Raw genomic sequence first — 20,639 nt, 5'->3', positions numbered from 1 at the left:
CATATGAGAGAGAGTTCTACTTAAGTCCCAACAAATCATATCCAAATTGGGATGCGATAACTCCAATTTGCCTCTAAGAATGAAAAATTTAACTAAAAAAAAATGAAAATTCTATAAACACTTGGATAGCATCTTCTTAATAACTCGTTTTTAAAAGTGCCCTCTACCGAATATCATAGGATGCTTTCAATCTCAAATAGAGTGTTGTCTTTAAAAATAGATAAATAAATACATAAAACACTTTAAAAAAAATCTGCCTAGAGACATAGGACTAGAGCCTAGAGTCTTGCATTTTATTTATTTATTTATTTTTTTTTTTTTGAGGGGAGGAGTTTACTTAAATCTTTGGTCTATAGTGATCATAGTCTGGTAAAGACGAACACATAACGGGTGTATATATGTTTAAATTAGGTTCCAACAGAAAAAAACTTACTTTAGGTCTGATAGGCTTTCCATTCCCTCTGTGATGAAAACTTGATGAGTTTGATTCAATGCATTTATCTTGATGAACCAGTTACAATGCTCTTCCCATTGATTTAAATAGTGAAAAGGGATGAATATTTCATAATAATAAAGGATGAAAAAAATCCTCCGCCATGGGTGTGGTGGTGTGGCAGAGATCCCATGATTAACATGGCATCCATGTGTGTACTAATATCATCTTGATTGTCAAACCTCGTCGCACTCAAAACAGAGGATCATCGTTGAATAAAGGGTGGGTTTCATTTAAAAAAAATCATAGGGATGGAAATTTATAATGACATTCATTCTTTCTAGTGCAATCAATCAACATCAATGTAAATTGGAGAAGAACTAAATCTTTTTAATCAAGTATAATTAGAAATAAGGACTCGATGAGGTGTCGATTAAGCAGTGGACGGCATGTATAACCTTCAGCTGCTATTCGTACGTAGTCGGCTCCCAACAGGGAGAAAACTCACCTTCTCGCGACAATCCTGAGCCTCATTTATGATTCTTGGATCCACTTGCACAGAAGGGGAACCTTTTGGAGGAAGAAAAACGAATGAATTCAATATCTAAAACCAATTAGAATTAGGGTTGGATTGGAGTCTCCTAATGTGGTTCAGACATCCATGTTGCCATTAGAGCTGAATTAACAAAAACGATAAAAAAGAATCGATTCAATCAATCGTGGAGTTGGTTACAAAGTCCTATCTCAAATGCACCTCAAGTCACATGGCAACTAAAGCTTTGAAGGTGATTGGGATAACTTTTCCTTATTTCGATCTCAACAAGTTTAATTTCCTTTTTCACTCACTCTTGCAAGTTATAATATATGACCCCAAAGGATTGTTCAATTGATAAAGACCAACACTTCAAAATAAGAGGTCATGAGTTCAACTCTCTTTATAACCTAACTTAAAAAGAAAAAAAGAAAGAAAGAAAGAAAAAGAAAATAACATATCCACAAGAAATAGTAGATACGATCAAGGATTAAAGTATCGATATCGGTCACCGTATCGATCGGTCAAAATTAACATACGTATCAGAGGGTATCGTATCGTATCAGAGATACACTAAGATACACTAAAGATACACACATAAATGAATAGGAAATATTTTTTTAAACACTTTTGCATAAAGAATTTATTAAAAACAACTATTGATAACATGTATTATGTATAAACACTAAATTGAGGGTATCGTACTAAGAATTCAAGGTTTGTAGTTGTCCCATAAATGTAAAATCCTTGTTCCCAACCTTGATTTTCACTTTAGTTAGAGAGAAATATGGCTGACAACAACTTTGGAACAAAAACCCTTCAAAAAATCGTGTTTTTTCTGAAAAATTGCCCATCTTGGTCATTATATGACCGTAGCGCATTGTATCGGTACATACCGATACTCACCGATACGTATGGATACTCACCGATACGTATCGATTCTCACCGATACGTACCGATCGATGCATACCGATACTCACCGATACGTACCAATACATACCGAAGCGTACATTTTACCTCAATTTTATATTTTCCATAGAGTTGTATCGAGGCATATCGTATCGTATCGATGTGTATTGATGCATATCGGTATGTATTGTAGGATATATATCGATACGAAAGGATTTTAAAAATTTCATGTATCATATCGGTGTGTATCGTATCGATCGACTAAATTTAAGATACGTATCAGAGGGTATCATATCGATATCGGAAATACTTAAAACCATGGATACGTCACAGAAGTGCCGACTTAATACCAATACCTAAAACCTTGTATTTCAAACAATATTTTATGATGAGAGAATTATTATTTATAAATTCTATTTTTTATTTTTATTATTTAATTTTTTTTAAATAATTATTATATACATTTGAACATGATTAAGTGAGAGAAAATTCAATCATCAATTGATCAGGATGGAGTCCTTCATGGGTGCCAAGAATGCCAATGAACAAGATGCATGGCATCATTATTTTGGAAAACAGCTTGCATTCTGACTTTGAAATGGATGCTTTTTTCCAACCCTTCACTTTTATATTTATTTTTTAGAGAAGATTTTCTGACAGGTGATCCACATAACTAAACCTTGGTAAGAAGGAGCCTATTTCTACCATTTGGTAAATCAGATTGATCTAAAATTATATGGATAGATAAATCCAAAGATCATTACACACACGTCAAGTTCCAGCTTAAATTATATAACCATATGGAAAAATCAAACATTGAAAAATCAAATGAGATTTATTTAATTGTGATCATTTTTTTTTTTTGGTAAAGATTTAATTTTGATCAATAAGTGTTCATGGATAGACACATTGTGAATGCCAATACATGGGGTAAATGATTGAATATAGGTATAAAATTTAGCGGGTGATCAATAAATCATCCCCTAAATATCTAATGGTCGAATTTATTATTAGTGGAATTAGGTGTCCAAACCAAAGATATCCATACCTATGGTTTTAAGTATCGATAGTATTGGCCATATCGGCCATATCATATATTGATACCTAATTGGTCTGGATCAGTTACTCATATCGTCTTAGGGGTAAAACAGTACAAAATATACTTTTTTTGAAAAATCAAGAGCAAAAGTGGCCGATATGCACTGATCCAATCCAAATAATATCAGATCAGTATCGACAGATACCGATACCAATATATAAATCCACGCTCTATCGGGGAGCGTGGCCTAGGCAATATCGCATGTGTCTATCTCTCTTCTAATCTCCTTCCCAAAATAAGGGTGGATATGTTTTTTTTAAATGAGGAGAGAGATTGACACACATAAGAGAGAGGCATAGGAATGTTTGGGACAGTGTTTTTTTTTTTTTTTTTCTATAATTTTTGTAAAATATTTTACAGTGAAACCAATACAACCTAAGTATATGGGATTAGAATTAGCTTTAAGTGAAATAAATTAAAAGTATATATGGATAAAAAGGATTAAAATTTGGGACAAGTGGGCAAATAATATGGTGAATGGCGTTTTCAGACTTTAAAGAAACACTTGAGATGCTTAGCTGGATGAAGAAGCACATCAAGGCAGGTATACCTGATGATGCATTGACGACGTGACCCTTAGTCATACCCAACCATATCCAATTTCTTTGTTCATCTAGCCGTTAAACCAAAGATTAAGGTATCATTAGCAAGCAATTAAATAAAAGGATTAATTTTGTGGTTCATGATGTCATTCCATTTTAAAGAGTCTTAACACCATGACATCATTGATTCTATCTGGCTCTTGCCATTTGCCCCATTTCCAAGAAGCGCCCCAACAACATGGAGTCATGGGCTTGAATAGAACTTAATGCCTTAACCCTTGCCATTATGTTATTTTATATAATATTAATGCTACTTATCTTATAATTAATCCTTATTTAATTTATGGGCAAAGAAACCTTACGTGTCTATTTGGCTCCTGTGCCAATGCACACAAGTAGAGCTTCTTGGTCTTTTCGTACCCTAGATGCTAGGGTTCTTTTTCCTTTAATTTAAATAATAATAATTTAAGGAAAAAGAATCAACTCCGGTATGTTGTTTCATGCGATTGTGGGATCAGTATGAACTCGCGGGACCAATCAGACCGAAGGTTGCTCCTTGATTATGCAGCTCATGTGCCAATGCAAGGCCATGAAAGAGCTCATATAAGCATAAACATAAGTGGGTTTTTTTTTGTTTGTCCCCTCAATGTATAAGTGTAGGGTAACGCAACTAGGGAGCTCTCATGTTCCCTTTACGAGAAGGAACACTACATGTCAAAGTTTCCTATGCCCAGACACAATGCTCTATTATCTCTAAGTGTGGATCAGGTTCTCGTACGGTCTAATCCACACATAGAATTCACCATAGGTTTTTTCTTGGGTGCATGAATTCCATCTGTGTAGATCAGTCTCATATGAAAATATTTCTCGTACAAGGATGTGATCCCCTCTCGTTTTTTTCCTGTCCCTATAAAGTGTCTGGGCATTGAGAGCATAAACAGGTAGTGTTCTTTCTCCTTAATTAAGTATTTGTATATATATATATATATATATATATTCCCTGTTAGCAGAATGTATACTAAATTGCTAACTAGATTAATAAATCTTCTACCCCAAAAAAAACTAGATTAATAAATCATAGTAAAAAATATATAGAAGGAAAAGAAAAGGAGGGAGAGTCTCCATCATAGGTACGTAACCAAAGAGGAAGAGATGACGAAATGAGACATCAGCCACCGCAAATCTGACGCGTAATTACGCCCACCTGCCGTTGACGTGGGACTCTTCCACCTCTAACGCCAACCCCACTCGGGTCCCCCCCCCCTTGCCCGTGACCTCTTCAAATATATATATATATATATATATACATTAGTGGAATATATACAAACACTTGCACTGCATCTTCAAAGGGCAAACCACAACTGCAATTCACATTCACTCCTCTTGTTAATCTCCGTCTCTCTCTCTAGTCTCTCTCTACCCCTTGATAGATTAATTGAGTAAACTGGAGACCATGCAACAAGCAATTCCATACAGGACATGGCTGCCGATGTCGCCCTCCAGCGGCCCAATTGGGTTCGGAGGAGGAGGAGGAGGAGCAGCGTCAGTTGTTGCTAATGGGGGAGAAGCAGGAGGAGGAGGAGGAGGAGGAAGAAGAGGTGGAAGAAAGGAGGTGAAGGGATTGATATCAGGGAACGCGGTGATAGTGTTTGGCAGGAGAGGTTGTTGTATGTGTCATGTAGTGAAGCGCCTCTTATTTGGATTAGGAGTTAACCCAGCTGTGTATGAGGTAGATGATGAGAAAGATGAGGCTTATGTTGTTGATGAATTGACCTCTATCACTGCTGAGGATGAGAAGCCACAGTTCCAATTTCCTGCTGTGTTCATTGGAGGAAAGCTATTTGGAGGTTTAGATCGTCTCATGAATGCTCATATCTCTGGAGAACTCATTCCCATCCTCAAGAAGGCAGGAGCTCTGTGGCTTTGAATATTGATTTTGACCCTTCTCACAATTCACCTCTTTTCTTCTTTTTCTTGCCCTTCCCCCCCCCCCCTTTTCTCTTCTGCTTGCTCTTTTCTTCAAGAAATTTTTGAGAGGTAAATGCAGGAGTTTTGATCTTTAATTTTTGAGCAACGTCAAGCTTTTTTTTTTTTTTTTCATATGTAATGACCGGAAAGAAAGAGGGAAAAAAAATGAAGACTTTCTAATGACTTGGGGCTTTCAGAGTGTGACTTCTCTGTAACTAAATGTGTTTGATCCATTAATGAATCTGTTCTTGGGTTTTAGAAGAATTGAAGATTCCTGAATATTTGTTCTTGAGAATTTGTGTCTTGGGATTGATTGGATTTGCTTCCTCTACTGTCATTTACACAGAAATCACTTGCATCATGAGAGATGGATCAGAGCAAGAGGTAGACAAGACAGCGAGAAAGATTTTTTTTTTTTAGCTTCTTATTACAATCATTTGCAAGTAATTGTAGTGGATGACAACTGGGCAGATTTGATCATTATCAAAAACCCACAAGAAAGGAACATGAAAACTGGAAATTAATGATTTATTTAAGTTTTCCTGGTCGGTGGTCCATTGCATTACATTACCCATTAAGAGAAGCATGAAAAAAACAGAGGAAAAATCTAGAGAGAGAATATTCATTCATTCTCTCATAGAAACAAAATGATGGTTAGCTACTTAAAACGTAGCAGAGTATTGTCTAATCTTTCAAACTGATATCCATTCAGGGAAAACTTTATAGACAAAATAATCTAGGGGTTTGTTCTGTTTCCAGCCAAACAGGAATTATTGGGGCAGAGATGAAGTGAAGATGAAGAAACGGATCCAGAGTCCAGACTCAGGAGGGGGGTGATGGGTCTATTTCCCCGTGACTATAACGTGACTTGTGGGTTCCCACGCACAAAGTCACAACCTCTCACTCACAGCTTTCTTTATTGCAACACGGTTGCTGACCGCGGACGCGCTTGCCGAACGAACAAACCAACTTTCCGCATTGTTCACCATAAGATAGGTATTGAAATGGTGATTAATCCATAATAGAAATTTTTAATTAAGAGTTTTTCTCAATTGTGGGCCAGAACATGGGAAAATGACTTTTTTTTTTCTTTTTTTTCTTTTATCACAAAACAAAACTAATCAATTAGGGATTTTTTTTGTACAACCCCTCAAAATATTCATAACTTCCTACAACCTCATGAATTGAAAATAATATCCACCGCATCCTTAAATTATAACACTGTTAATTTAAAATGTAAAATGACTTTTTTAACCCCTCTACTGCGGTCTAAACAAATGCCCCAATTCACAGTCTACACCTCACACCATCAACGTATTCTATTCAAATCAAATCCCGACGTCTGTCTTTGCGGGTTTTCCCATCCACTTACCCCTTACGTTGCACACCTATTGACTTTTGACCAAACCCATTACTCACTTCCTACTCCTCTTTGAGAATTTGTACGTGTAGAGAGAGAATGTCCACACGAGTTGTGCGGCTTGTGCCAACATCTAGAACTCAGATGTGATTTGCCCGTGGTTTCAGAGCGCAGAGTACTGTGGGATGAACTTGATAAACCCGATGTCATCTCAACAGAGAAAACCCCATTCCAGATCTATGAGAAAGCTCCGACGATGATCTCATGGCGATATGGAGAATTCATTTGCAAGAAACAATCGAGGAGATCCCTCAGATCTTATCTGCTATAAATCTCCTTCTCCAAAATTATCTGAAGGATTGATTGTCAATAAATTGAGATAGGGATCGTCGGAATCCTTCGCCACAGCCATACTCTCACTGACTCGCCCGACCCTTTAATTGTATTTGAGTCATCTGAGAAATTTGTTGTGGCTTTTGTATTGGTAGGTTGCTTCTCGTTCTGTTTCGGAATGGGTGGGAGGTATGGTGTTGTTGAGGTAGTGAGAGAAGGAGGCGGTGGTGGTGGTGGTGGAGGAAGAGGCATGGACATCGGGTTTCTGGTGATGATGAGAAGAAGGTGTTTTGGCATTTTGCCTTCTTCACAGTTGGTGGAAGTTTCTTCTCCTTCAACTGTTTCTTCTTCCTCTTCCTCTTTTCTTCGCAAGTAGTTTTAGGTTCAGACAAAGCAAAATTCTTTAATAATTTGGGGGTTTTAAGGTGAGCTATATAATAGTACGTTTACTTCTCCACAAGGACAGTTTGGCCATTTAGATAATAGTAGACTGCTGACATCACTACTTAACGGTTTTATTCTAATGGAATAGAATTATTATAAAATTTCTTATAAAGGTGAGGGATGTACAAGATTTTTTTTTCTAATTTTGAAGGTTACAAGAAATTATGAATATTTTTAGAGGTGGTACAAGAAAATTTCCTAATCAATTATAAGAAAACATATATGAGAGGGTGCCTAAGTCCTTATATGGCTCCACATCGGGTATTCATTCTGGAGGTGGGATTATTGTTTATTTATGGACTTTCAACAATTATATTCAAAGGCGTAATGGTTCAGCTTTCTACACCTCATTCTCTCATTGAAGAACCAATTCATGTTTTGAAATGAATCATTGAGGCTTGCCGTGGTGACTAGTTTGAAGATATGTATCAATTTTTTTATCTCTTTTTTTCAACTTCTTCTTTATCCCTTTTTCTCCTTTATTTTTTCTGGTGGTTGGAGACTTGTAGAGACAAGCTATTACTCATCCTGTTTTATTCTTTTCCTTCCCCAGTTTATAACCAAAAGAAGCAAGAATTACTAACAAGTGATATCAAAGTCAAGGCGTTGTAAGTTGATGTGCCTCCGAAGATGTGGGATTATTAATTATGCTTTAACTCAGATATCACTCGTTGAGACTTGGATAAAAATCATCCTTAAAAGTTAGTAGATAAGGAGAGGGTGCCCAAGTCCTTGTATGCCTCCACATTGAGCTATAATTTCGATGTAAAATTATTGCTTACGTGTAAAACACCCAAGAATTATCTCCAAACATGAAATGGTTCAGCTTTATATAGCTCATTCTACCATTCAAGAACCAACTCAATTTTTGAAATTGAATTAGTAGGTTTGCATTGGTGACTCACTTGTAATTGTTCGTATGCGTGTGTGCACGCGTGAGAGCTTACATGCTTGTAGACATACATTTTCTTGTGATTTGATATGAAATTACACTTAAATTTTTTTCAAATTGTGTGCATTTCTTTTGTTGTCTATTTGCGCTTGTCTGTTAGGTATTATGGATATAACCTCTACTTTATTAATATGAAAATTATAGAACTATCTTACTTTTCTTCCGAGGATGTTGGATTATTACTTTTGCCCTGACTCTAATATTACCTATTGCGGCTTGTGTAGAGTTCATCCTTAAAGCTTAGCCATAAAGAAGAGGGTGCCCAAGTCCTTATATGCCTCCACGTTGGGTTAATCACTTTCAATATTGGATTACTGTATATACGTTGAACTCCCAATAATAATCTTCAAAGGCGAAATGATTCATCATCCTCCAACTCATTCTCATATTCAAGAATCTACTCAAGTTCCAAAAATGAATTAATGATACAAATATATATATATATATATATATTTTTTTTTCTTTTTGTATACATTCCTCGTTATAGGATGACACATTTATGGGTCGAAACATTTTAGTTTGTTAGATACACAACAAAAAATCTAACCTATGAAAGTAAATTGTGGATAATGGCATAAGAAAATATATCATTAGTTAAGCTCTAGAAACATAAAAAAGTTATTAAGGAATCCACCATTGAAGTAATGATTTACCAGATTAGTTTCATCATAACCAAAGAGTGTTATCAGCAATCTAGGTCTTATTACTCTCTAGCACTTTAGTTATGTAGCTGTTTGTGGGATCCAGATCCTCTGTTACTCATCATCATGCAATTCTTGTGTTATTCTACCTGCAAAAGATGACATCTGGCATTACTGAGGTGCACAATGCAGATGAGGAGAGAGAAGATGGCCACCAGCCAAACCGGTTTAGCTGAAAAAGAAACTAGTTCACCATGAACCCAAATCAAACTAGTCAGAGACCTTAAGTCAAATCAATTTCATATTTAAAATTGATAATTTCTGCTCAGACAACGGTCGTTGTTAACTCCTTTTCTTCTTCTCAGCTCAGATCTCTCTCTCTCCCCCTCCCCCCCTCAAGCTCTCTCTTCTCTCTCAGTTGCTTGTCATTGTTATCTCTCTCTCTCTCTCTCTCTCTCTCTCTCTCTCTCTCTCTCTCTCTCTCAAGCAATCAAGACGTAAATCTTCACTCAATTATTCCTAATAATGACCTACATTTTCCAGTTTAGTTAGGGTTTGAATCCGTTGCAGACCTCTATTCTCCTAACGTGTAGATCTGGTTTAAGTTAGGGTTTGAATCTCTTCGAGGTATACCCTTAACATTCTCTCTCTTTCCTTGTCTTTGTTACTCTCTGTTATCTTGCTTTGTCTTTGGAATTCTCTTTCTATAATTACCTTGTTAGTTGTTGGACAAAAATCCTAAAAGAAACAAGAGAGAGAAAGAGGTCTCTTGAAGTCTTGGGAAGTACAGATTGGGTTTAGGGAAAGGGCTACAAGAAATTTAAGAATTTTATGTTGCAAGCTTAAAAGCTCATCCACATCTATCCAAGTCTTGAGAATTATGGATTGGGTCTAGGGACAGGCTGTACGGAATTTAAGCCTGAGAGATGGATTACAAGTAGAAGGGAGCTTAAGAAGAAGAGGGTGGAATCTTGGTACATAACTGTCACAAAAAGTTTTGAGTTGGCGAACCTTTCCCTTTAACTCTGACCTTACCATAATATATTTCCCTCATTTTAATGATATTTATTTATGATTAATGTTAAAATGCATAGGTAGATATTGAGAATGATAGTACTTTATCTTCATCTTGTGATATAGGTTGCATCCCCACTCCTATTTCTATATTTTTTTATTTTGTTTTAGTGATAATAATTGAATTCAGATTCTGGCTTATTCCATCTTGTTTTGAGTTGGAATTTGAACATCCAATCAAGTTCATGGCCTTCCATACGGTACTGAACTCTATCCAAGTCTCGGTCTGGATATAGCTTTCGCTCCAATGAAGGCCATTGCAGTTGTTGTGCTATACAATTTTCATCTTCAGTTCTTGGAATGCCACCTTGTATAGCCTAAGAATTCAGTTATGCTTTTCTTGAAGCATGGCTTGATAAAACACTGTGGTCTGTACTCTCCAAAGTTGTGACAATGTGACTTTGCATGCATTATCTCTTACAGACTTGGTATGCATTATCTCTTACAAATATCCTATTTCTAGTTATATGTTGAATGTTGGTATGTTAATTGAAATTGGTGCTTTGAACTAATTGAGTGTTGGTTTGTTATCTAACTATGATTTTAAAGAATGGGGCCCTTAAAAAAGAACAGATTTGATCTGATTACAGCCATTGAAGTTTCATAGTAGTTATGCGGTTCATAGTTTGTTTAGTTTTGGTGTGATCTGATGTGCCATTAATTTTATTTGGTTTGTTTAGTGTGGAGGCTAATATGGATGTTGAGAAGAAATCTCAAGTTGGAATGTAGTTCAATTTAGAGCAAGAGGCATACAATTTCTATAATGACTATGGACGGGCAATGTGGTTTAGTATTAGGAGACACTTGATAACTAAGAGCAAAAAAGATAAGATATCTGTTCAAAAGCTGGTTGTCGGCAACAAGACAAGCGAGACTTCAATAGTAGTAATCTACGTGCTGAGACAGAACAACTAGGCATGGATGGTCATATATTTGACTGAGATAGAAAAATACATGTGTCGTGACTTTGTTGAGGAACATAATCACAACCTTTGTGACTTTGTTGAAGAGCATAATCACGATCTTCATATTTCAACAATTGTTCATAAGTTATGTTTATAGAGGAATACGTTAGATATACATAGATATGAAATTGATTTGACAGATGACTCAGAGATTAGACTTAAATACATATCTGAGTTGATGGGTAGGCAGGCCGGTGGGATTGAGAGACTTAGTAGCTATATGACCCAAGATGTTAAGAACTATCTTTGTACTAAAATAATATGTGCCTTATCTTATGGTGAAGGAGGTAGTTTGTTCAAGTACTTTGTTACTCAAAGTAGGATTAACCCCTCTTTACATACACATTTCAAATAGACAGTGAAGAACAAATAACTAATATATTTTGAGTTGATCAGAAGATGATCATTGATTATGCACAATTTAGAGATGTAATTAGCTTTGATAGTACATTTTGCACCAACAAAGAATGTAGGTCATTTGGGTTATTTGTTGGGTTTAATCATCATAGAGGTTGCACTATATTCTGGGCTGCACTTTTATATGATGAGACCGTCGAATATTTTAAATGATTGTTTGAGGCATTTACCGAAGCACATGGAAATAAGAAGCCTATAACCATCTTCATAAACCAAGATGTTGCTTTGGCTAGAGCATTACTAGAGGTGTGGCCTATGACATTACATTACGCTTGATGCAGAATTGCATTAAGCATTTGGATGATATGACGAAAGATGGCTCATGTTTTCTTAAGAATTTAAAGAAATTTATATTCCAATGTGATGAAGAGGATTAATTCAAGTATGCATGGTTTAAATTTCTTATTGAATATGAAGTTCTGAATAATATATGGTTGCAATGCATATATTGTCACACCCCGTTCACACTAAACCGGGCCAGTGACCAGGTTAACACCGGTTAACCCAAACCTGCCAGGATCATCTGATACTATATTCCACCACAGCATACACACAACTAATAAAAACTTATTAGATCAGCAGAAGACTAGGTTTACCTGTGAATATTCCCATAATACTTGATACCCGAATTGTGATACAATAGTTATATACATGTGGCCCAAAGGCATGATATTTACACAATAAAAGTACAATTCACATATCAAGTACATAAAGGAAACCATCAAAAATCAGAGTACACAGCTCGGCTCGGTATCAAAGGCTAGAGCTCAGCTCGGCATCAAGGGTTGAGCCCAGCTTGGCATCAGAACTGCGGTCCCCCAGCACAACTCTCGCACGGGCAATCAGTGCCATGCTCTAACTCCTCAGGGGCCCACCAGTCCTCTTCGGGGAACTCGACCGTGGGACCCACCCCGTGCTCTTCAGATGTATGACCTACAAAATCATCTAAAAAGGGGTGCACACGTGGGATGAGCTCACTAGTTCAGTAAGTGGAAAGATGGACCACACAGCAGTCCACACAACGAAACACAATCATATGCACTACATGCTATGCATTACATTTTAAATCACATCCACCTAAGCGACATTACTAAGTCTTCGGTTTAGTGCTACTACAGCCATAGTGCGCGTATACTCCAGGTACGAGCCGCGAACTCCATCCTGCGATACGCCCATAGGGCTGTCGGAGAAGGCCCACCGTGAGTACTTGAAAAAGTAAAAACAATGCCAACCACCGGCTCTCAACAGAAAAGTAAATGACTAAAATTAAAGGTGCTGACTCCAGCAATTTAAAAGCAGTACGATTGACCCTCTTGAATATACCACCGGGGTTGTCGACTGTCCTAATGACCCGCCCGACGTTATGTCTAACCACCACAGTGACCCGACAACCGCGACCACTACTTCTCCCCAAATGGTAATCCAACACCTTAACCCCTGTTGGGAAGGGTCGTAGCACGGGACGGTGAAAATCTTAAACCGCATGCTCCTATAGGACAATAGTACGATTGCATAGTGCCACCGCGTCCCATACCATGGGCCACCAATGCACTCTTTTTCAAGCCGACTACGGCATCTAGTCTATTAATGCACTATGCACAATGATATCAACATTCATCACATAAGCATCTCATTACTTGGCATTTAGAAAGTAACATAACACACATGCATAACAACGTGAGGATGACTAATCTACATAGCATATTCATAATGGCATGACTAGACTAGGTACATTTAAATGAATGCCAAACAATGCCTTGAAACAAGGCCAAACGTCCTCTCCCCACTTACCTGTAGTGTACAAGGATTCCCGTTCGGTACAGGTGAGATCCGATGCGAGAAGCGTAGGATTTGGTGAACCTATCATGAGTGAGCGGGGTTAGTATTTCACCATTTTAGGATCAAAATTAATGAGATCCGATGACAAAATCATGTTTAGAATGTTAAAAGAAGGTCGCACCTCTGATTTGGTCCAATCGGACATAAGAATCACCTTTGGGGCCTCACAGGTGGGCCAACTGGTGGGCCAGACAGCCCACCGGTCTGGCCCATCGGTTGGCCCACCGGTCTGGCCCGCCGGTTGTGCCCGAAGGCCCTGCCCTCTCAGGCGGGTGCCCACAAGCGGGCCAGATGGCCCACCGGTCTTGGCGGGAAAACTGTTGTTTCTTCCCAACTTCCTCCATTCTTTGGGGATTCAAATGGGAATTTTTCCAACCCATTCTTCACACTTTCAATGTCTTATAGGATGGTTCTAACCTAGATCTAGGTTAGATTCAAGTGATGGAAAACCATCTTACCTTCTTTGCTCAAGAACACCTTCAAACCCTCAAAATCACTTCAAACCCACAATGCTTCTCCAACCTTGTCAATACCTCTTCAAATCCTTCAAGATCAACACATAAATCATCTATTAAACCTTAGATTCATCATTTCAAAGGGGATTTACAAGATCTCAAGAAACCCTACTCGAATCAAGGGTTTTACTTGGGTATGGTGAATGTTTAAGGAACCCAACTTTGCTTACCTCTAAATGTAGATCTAGTGTTGAAGATCACTCTTCCGACGCCGGAATGGGAAGATCAAGCTTCGACGCCGCTGAAATCCTTCTCTTCTTCCTCTTCCTTCTCTTCCCTTCTTCTTCCCTTTCTTTTCTCTCTCCTCTTTACTATCCTCACCAACGTACGAGTGTCATAAATGAAAAGAAAAGAAAATCATAAATGCTATATATATACTTCTTAAATAACTAAATAGTTCACATGGATGGGTCACTCAGGTGGGTGGGTGCGGCCACCTGTCCGCCCACCAGTCCGCCCACCTGAGGGCTAAAACTTGGGATTTTGACAGAGTTCGGGCCTCGACGCGAACCCCACCCCTGGCATACGATGTAATATATGTATACACCTTAATATATGGCTACAATACCTGTTTTATCCGTACATGGCCTTATGATAGGTGCATGTACACGGCTTGGGTGTGACAATATATCCATTTAACAAAATTAGATGGGAGGACATTACAAAGTAATTTTCGAAGGCTTTAAATCGTACAATTAGGAGAAAACAATTACGCAACAAGATGAACAAGTTGAAACACGAAAACCAACAATTCAAGAGACTACTTGACACAATTGGATTTGAGTGGAACTCAATGACAAAATCAGTCACAGTTGATGATGAGTCCGTATAGGATAGGGCAATATAGGTACAATAGATCTCACTAGCTAGTTGAATTATTTTAAAATTAGATTGCAATGAGTAGTACATCTAAGTGATACAATGACTGCTTATGCAGGAAAATCTAGGATGGTTGAAATACAAGAAGAATAGACTAAACAACTGGCCAGATTTGAGCATGATATTTAGGGATGCCTATGCTAAAGGAAACTTAGGAGTTGATAGCGCTCAAGATTTGGTTGACATCGAAGCTGATAATACTGTTAATATTGAGCAAGTCTTTGAATCTCCTAGTACCCCGGTGCATTAGGCATGACTAAACCATTTCATAAGGATATTCCTACTCCAACTCAGACCACCACAAAGCGAAATCTTGATAGAACACCCATGGGATGAAGAAAAAAGTGCACCAATAAGGGAGACAGCCACATCAAGGACTTGTATAGGAAGTATTTATCCACTAAAATTGAGAAAGCATCCAGTACTTCCATTACGTCTCCTATTCGTGGTGGGGAAGGTGCATCTCGTCCTCGAGATTTTAGTGTGAGAGCATGCAAGGCGGTATTATCCTCCATACCGGATATGTCATAGAGGACATACTTAAAGGCCACCAGTCATATGTGTGTTGATCCTAGTTGGAGGGAGTTTTTTCTCTTTGCAGAGCCTATTAAGAGGACTTGGATTTTAGATGCCTTGGAGTAGTTTAGGGGAAATGGGTCCTTTGTCTAATTCTACTGTTGAGACTAATTATGATGCTTGTGTTTGAATGCTACTTTTGATAATTTTGGATTGAGGATAATACTTTCGATGATGGCTACTTGTGTTTTATTTCTTTTGTTTTTTTTTTTTTTATTGACGTGTGTAATGTTGAACATGTGTTTTGGGTTGAGACGATGTGTCAAATTGTTATGTCTTACATTTATTTGCTTAAAATTGATAAGTAATTTTTAATTTATTGCAGTTATGTCAAATGCATTTTATGAAATTTCTAGTGATGAAGAAGATATGATCATTCACATGGGAATGGAATTACTGAGTGAGACTATATATATTCGAGAACCATGTAGAGATAGTGTATTTTCAGGTGTTGTCATGCTGCATGAGGTACTGAATGGGCATGCCAACAGATGCTATGAAGAGTTTAGGATGGAACGTCATGTCTTCCTCAACCTATGTAATTATGTTAGATATAGGGGATCATTGAAAGACACGACTAACATCCAAGTGGATGAACAACTTAGAATGTTCCTACGGATTGTTGGGAAGGGTTCAAGTAATAGGGACACCCAAAATCATTTCAACCACTCAGGAGAAACAGTTAGTCGAACATTCAATGTTGTCTTGATTGCAATGCAAAGCCTGGCTAAGGAGAAAATCAGACCGTCAGACATCAATATGATACCAATAGAGATTGCATAGAACCCGAAATACTACCATTTTTTCAAGGTAAATATATTAATATGATACATGTTTGTAATTAAATATATGAATATTTATATTCTTATATGTAGTGACCATTTAATTGTCACTACATGTCATAGCACTATATTGGCGCCATAGATGGTACTCACATCCATGTGGTAGTTTTAAGAGAGGATCAAACTCGATATAGGAATTGGAAGGGGATCACAACTCAAAATGTGATGTGTCCATGTTCATTTGACATGCGATTCACATATGTGTATGCGGGATGGGAAGGTAGTGCAAATGATTGTCGAGTACTTGAACAGGCAAGGAGTGATTCTCGATTGAGTTTTCCACATCCACCTCTAGGTATTAACTTTATTCTAGTATATTAGATTTTTATTTGAGTGTATACGTAATAACATATATTATTTTTCGTCTGTAGGAAAGTATTATGTTGTCGACTCTAGGTATGCTAGCCAATCTGGATTTTTGACACCATTTAGGGGTGAGAGATACCATCTACCAAACCACAAAGGGCTTAGAAGATCCCCAAGAACATCAAAAGAGTTGTTTAATTTTAGGTATTCATCACTTCGAAATGTCATTGAACGTACATTTGAGGTATTGAAGAACAAATTTCAAAATTTAAGGTTAATGCACCAGTTCCCAGTGAAAGTTCAAACATCAATCATACTGGCATGTTGTGGACTACACAACTATATTCGAGAAGAGCATATTACTGATGCTGAATTTGTGGAGATGAGTAATGATTTAAAAGTTACAGAAGATGACTTGAATCTGCCACATGAAGATTTCGTTGATCATTCTACAGCACAATCAAGTCAACGAAATAAGGCAAAAGAGATGAATGCCACTAGGCTAAGAATTACAAATGCAATTGCTAGACAGCAAAGGATGCCAGAACTAGTTGAAAACTAAAACCGATAACTATTTTGACAAAACTGAAAACCTAAATTAATGTTTCAAGTGATGTAGTACTTGTTTTATGTTACATTTATGTATGTGGTACAAGTTGATATATTATTATGAATGTCATATATTTGGATGCTATATTAACTTCTTTGATATTAAATTACTGTTACAGATGACTTCTTCAATGCCTCCACTCATAGCAAATTGTGAAATTTATGGGAAGAGTTGTGCTAAATATACAACCAAGTCAGGTAAAAATATTGGAAGAGAATTTTTCAAGTGTTGAGATTCATGTAATTTTTTCATGTGGGTGGACCAATTACATCTATGTAGATGTGGTAAAGGTTAATGCAAAGTACGAACTACGATGAAAGGTCCAAACAAGGGACAATATTTTCTATGTTACCCAAATTCAACTAGGATAATTTATTTCTACGATTAATCTATATCTATAGATAATTTTAGATTTTTTTTAATTCGATGTTAAATTTCAACGACCCTAATCACATCTATTATTTGATATGGGCTGATAACTGTAGATGTGGTATCTTTGTATGATTGAAAGATGAAACACATATCTCTACCATACAACATACATTATATTCAGAAAGCTCAACATCAACACCATACACATCACCGTCCACTTGGAATGAGTACATAAAAGGATATCTGAAAGGGACACTTAAAGGATTAGAGGACCAAACAAATAAGATAAAAGACATCCTCCATGCATTCAAGTCTTTAGACTTGGACAAAAAGTGAAAATTTGGGGAATTATGTAATAATTAACTTGGACAAGGCATTGTTAATTCTGTACTTTATTCATCCTTTTGAAAATATTTGTTTTTGTATATAATACTTTATTGTCCTAAAGGATTAGTAATTTCTAAACCTATTTTTTATTTCTGTAATTATTGAACAAAAAAAAAAAAACATTTTTGAAACAAGCGTTACCAAACGGCAGAACTGTTGGTTTTCTGTTCTGAAACTGTTCTAGAAACAGATTCACCAAACAACCTTAAATCGTTTAAAAATGGAGTTTCGACATAGAAACTGAATTTTTGTTTTTGACATGAAACGGAGTTTCTGGAACAGAAATGATACCAAATGGAGCCTAAGTCCTCGATACATGGGACCTTATGAGATATTGGGTCGAGTCGAAACAGTAGCTTACTGAGTCGCTATGCCACCCGAATTATAAGGAGCTTATAATGTAGTTCATGTTTCTATGCTCAAGAAGTACGTTTCCAATTTAGCTCATATTTTGACACATGTACCTTTGGAACTTGACGCTGATTGGAAGTATGTAGAACAGCCAGAAGAAATCATTGATCGGAGATACCACATTCTCTGTAATTGGACTATTTCTTATGCACTAGTCAAGTGGAGGAATCACTCCAGAAAAGAAGCATCTTGGGAACGTGAGGAGGAAATAAAAAAGAAATATCCTCAGTTGTTTGGATCACTAGGTAAGTCAAATTCCGGGGATGAAATTTCTTGTAGGGAGGGGGAAATGTTATACCCCAACCCTAAAACTTCCTATTTTAATGTTCAGATGCGGCACCAGAGGACACCAGTACCAGTGAGTACTGGATTGCATCCGTCTTTTGCCGACGAAGAAAGGGCGACCCCACTTGCACCTGCTACCCATGCTTAAATAATTGGAAGGGACTTTAGACACGAAGGGGAAGGTCAGTCTAACCTCACACATATTAGAAACCCCGGGGAAGGCCCCACTCAGACTGAGGAGAGATCTCCATACAAAGTGACCAGTTCATCCTTCACCGGCTGATGGTACCGGTGGATGCTCCATCCACCGGTGAACACCATACGGTGAGTGCACAGGCTAGTTTTGGGTTATTTTGCAATGAGACCCAAGACCTCACAATCGTGCACCCCAAACCCATCCACATTAATGGAACAATATGTTAGGGAGTTGATTAATGTGGCGAGACATCTCGAAGTGGGCTTGTTAGTGCCGAATAGCGGAATAAACTGGTATTGAGTAAAAACCCATTATTTTCCCAAACAGCCCTTAGTGGAACTTAAGTGGCTATAAATAGGACTCTTACCATTCATTTCTTCTCCTACCAAAATAGAAACAAGAAGAGGGAGAAAGAAGAAGAAGGAGAAGGAGAGAAAGGGAGGAAGGAAGGAGAAAGGTTAGGCCTCCATTCTTGAGGCAAGCCCATATGCCCATCTCTCCACACACACACACACAAATCTCTCTCTCTCTCTCTCTCTCTCTCTCTCTCTCTCTCTCTCTCTCTCTCTCTCTCTCTCTCTCTCATTTCACTCTTTATTGGAAGTAATGGAGACCCAACCAAATTCCACGTACCCAACCATAAAGACTACATAATGAGAGGGGGAAATTAGGGTAAGAGACCTACCTTGGCAAGGTTATTCACTCAACCTTGGGTCTAAGGACAAATCCTTATGAAACCCCTATCCAAAACCCTAAAAATTAGGGTAACTAAACCCTAGACAAGTGCTCTACTCAAACCCTCTACAATTTCCCATTTAAAATCCATAGAATGATGTTATATTGAACTAAATTTAGCAACTACACTAAACCTAAGCTAAGTGTGGTGTGTGTGAGTGCCCCACATACAAACCCAATCTCTAAAAATCACAAAAGAAACCTAAGCTATAAACTATGTAAAAGAGAAGAGAGAAAGAATAGAGTTGGAAAATGACACCCCATTGAACAACATGCACTCCCACCACCATACACAGGGGCCACAAGGCCTATATGGCTGATATGGGCAAGAAAACCCCGATTTTAACTTCACCATCTGATGATCACCGGCCAACCTGTGAAGGCAAGGACCATCCATCGATGAAAATATTATAGGATTTGCATCCCTTTCGGATTTGTCCACCAGTGAACTCACCGACGAATGATCATCCGTCGGTGAACCATTTTAAAGCTAATTTTTAATATTTTTATTGGGGCATGAGTCCTAGTGTCCCACTCCTCTATGAATAACCGAATAACCTAAAATTACTATTTATCCTAGGAGTGGAACCGAGAAGTGATGGGAGCACGCAACATGAAACCATCAACTATCTACTGCCATCTAGAACTCGAGGTGAGGGGATTTTGTGTGCTTTTATGGAATGCTTGTATCATAATGCATATGTGGATGAATATATCATTTTGCATATTATTATATTATTCCTTATGTAAAGTGTTGATGTGGCATGAGAATGAGGATTATGATTTTGCATATATGTGTGTGTGACTAGGATGCAAGGTGGCCAATGGTTGGTGCTGACGGCACTGCATGCTCAGGGTGTGTGTGTGTGTGTGTGTGTATGTGTGTGACTAGGGTGCAAGGTGGCCAACGGTTGGTGCCGGTGGCACTACATGCTCAGAGTGGGTGTGTGTGTGTGTGGAAACTGGGGTGCAAGGTGGCCAACGGTTGGTGCCCATGGCACTACATGCTCAGGGTGA

At 37.7% G+C, this 20,639-nt stretch overlaps 1 protein-coding gene across 1 annotated transcript; it reads left to right on the top strand.

Annotated features, from left to right (window-relative positions):
* Window positions 1-4,841: 4,841 nt before the first annotated feature.
* LOC122094127 (glutaredoxin-C9-like) lies at window positions 4,842-5,752 on the top strand. Its single transcript, XM_042664819.1, has one exon. The coding sequence runs from the start codon at window positions 4,969-4,971 to the stop codon at window positions 5,440-5,442; it is 474 nt and encodes a 157-aa protein (XP_042520753.1). The 5' UTR covers window positions 4,842-4,968; the 3' UTR covers window positions 5,443-5,752.
* Window positions 5,753-20,639: the final 14,887 nt, after the last annotated feature.

This window comes from Macadamia integrifolia, chromosome 11 (genome assembly GCF_013358625.1).
Source record: "Macadamia integrifolia cultivar HAES 741 chromosome 11, SCU_Mint_v3, whole genome shotgun sequence".
NCBI lineage: Eukaryota > Viridiplantae > Streptophyta > Magnoliopsida > Proteales > Proteaceae > Macadamia > Macadamia integrifolia.
The sequence above is the reverse complement of the archived record's forward strand: the minus strand, read 5'-3'. Positions and strand labels throughout refer to the sequence as shown.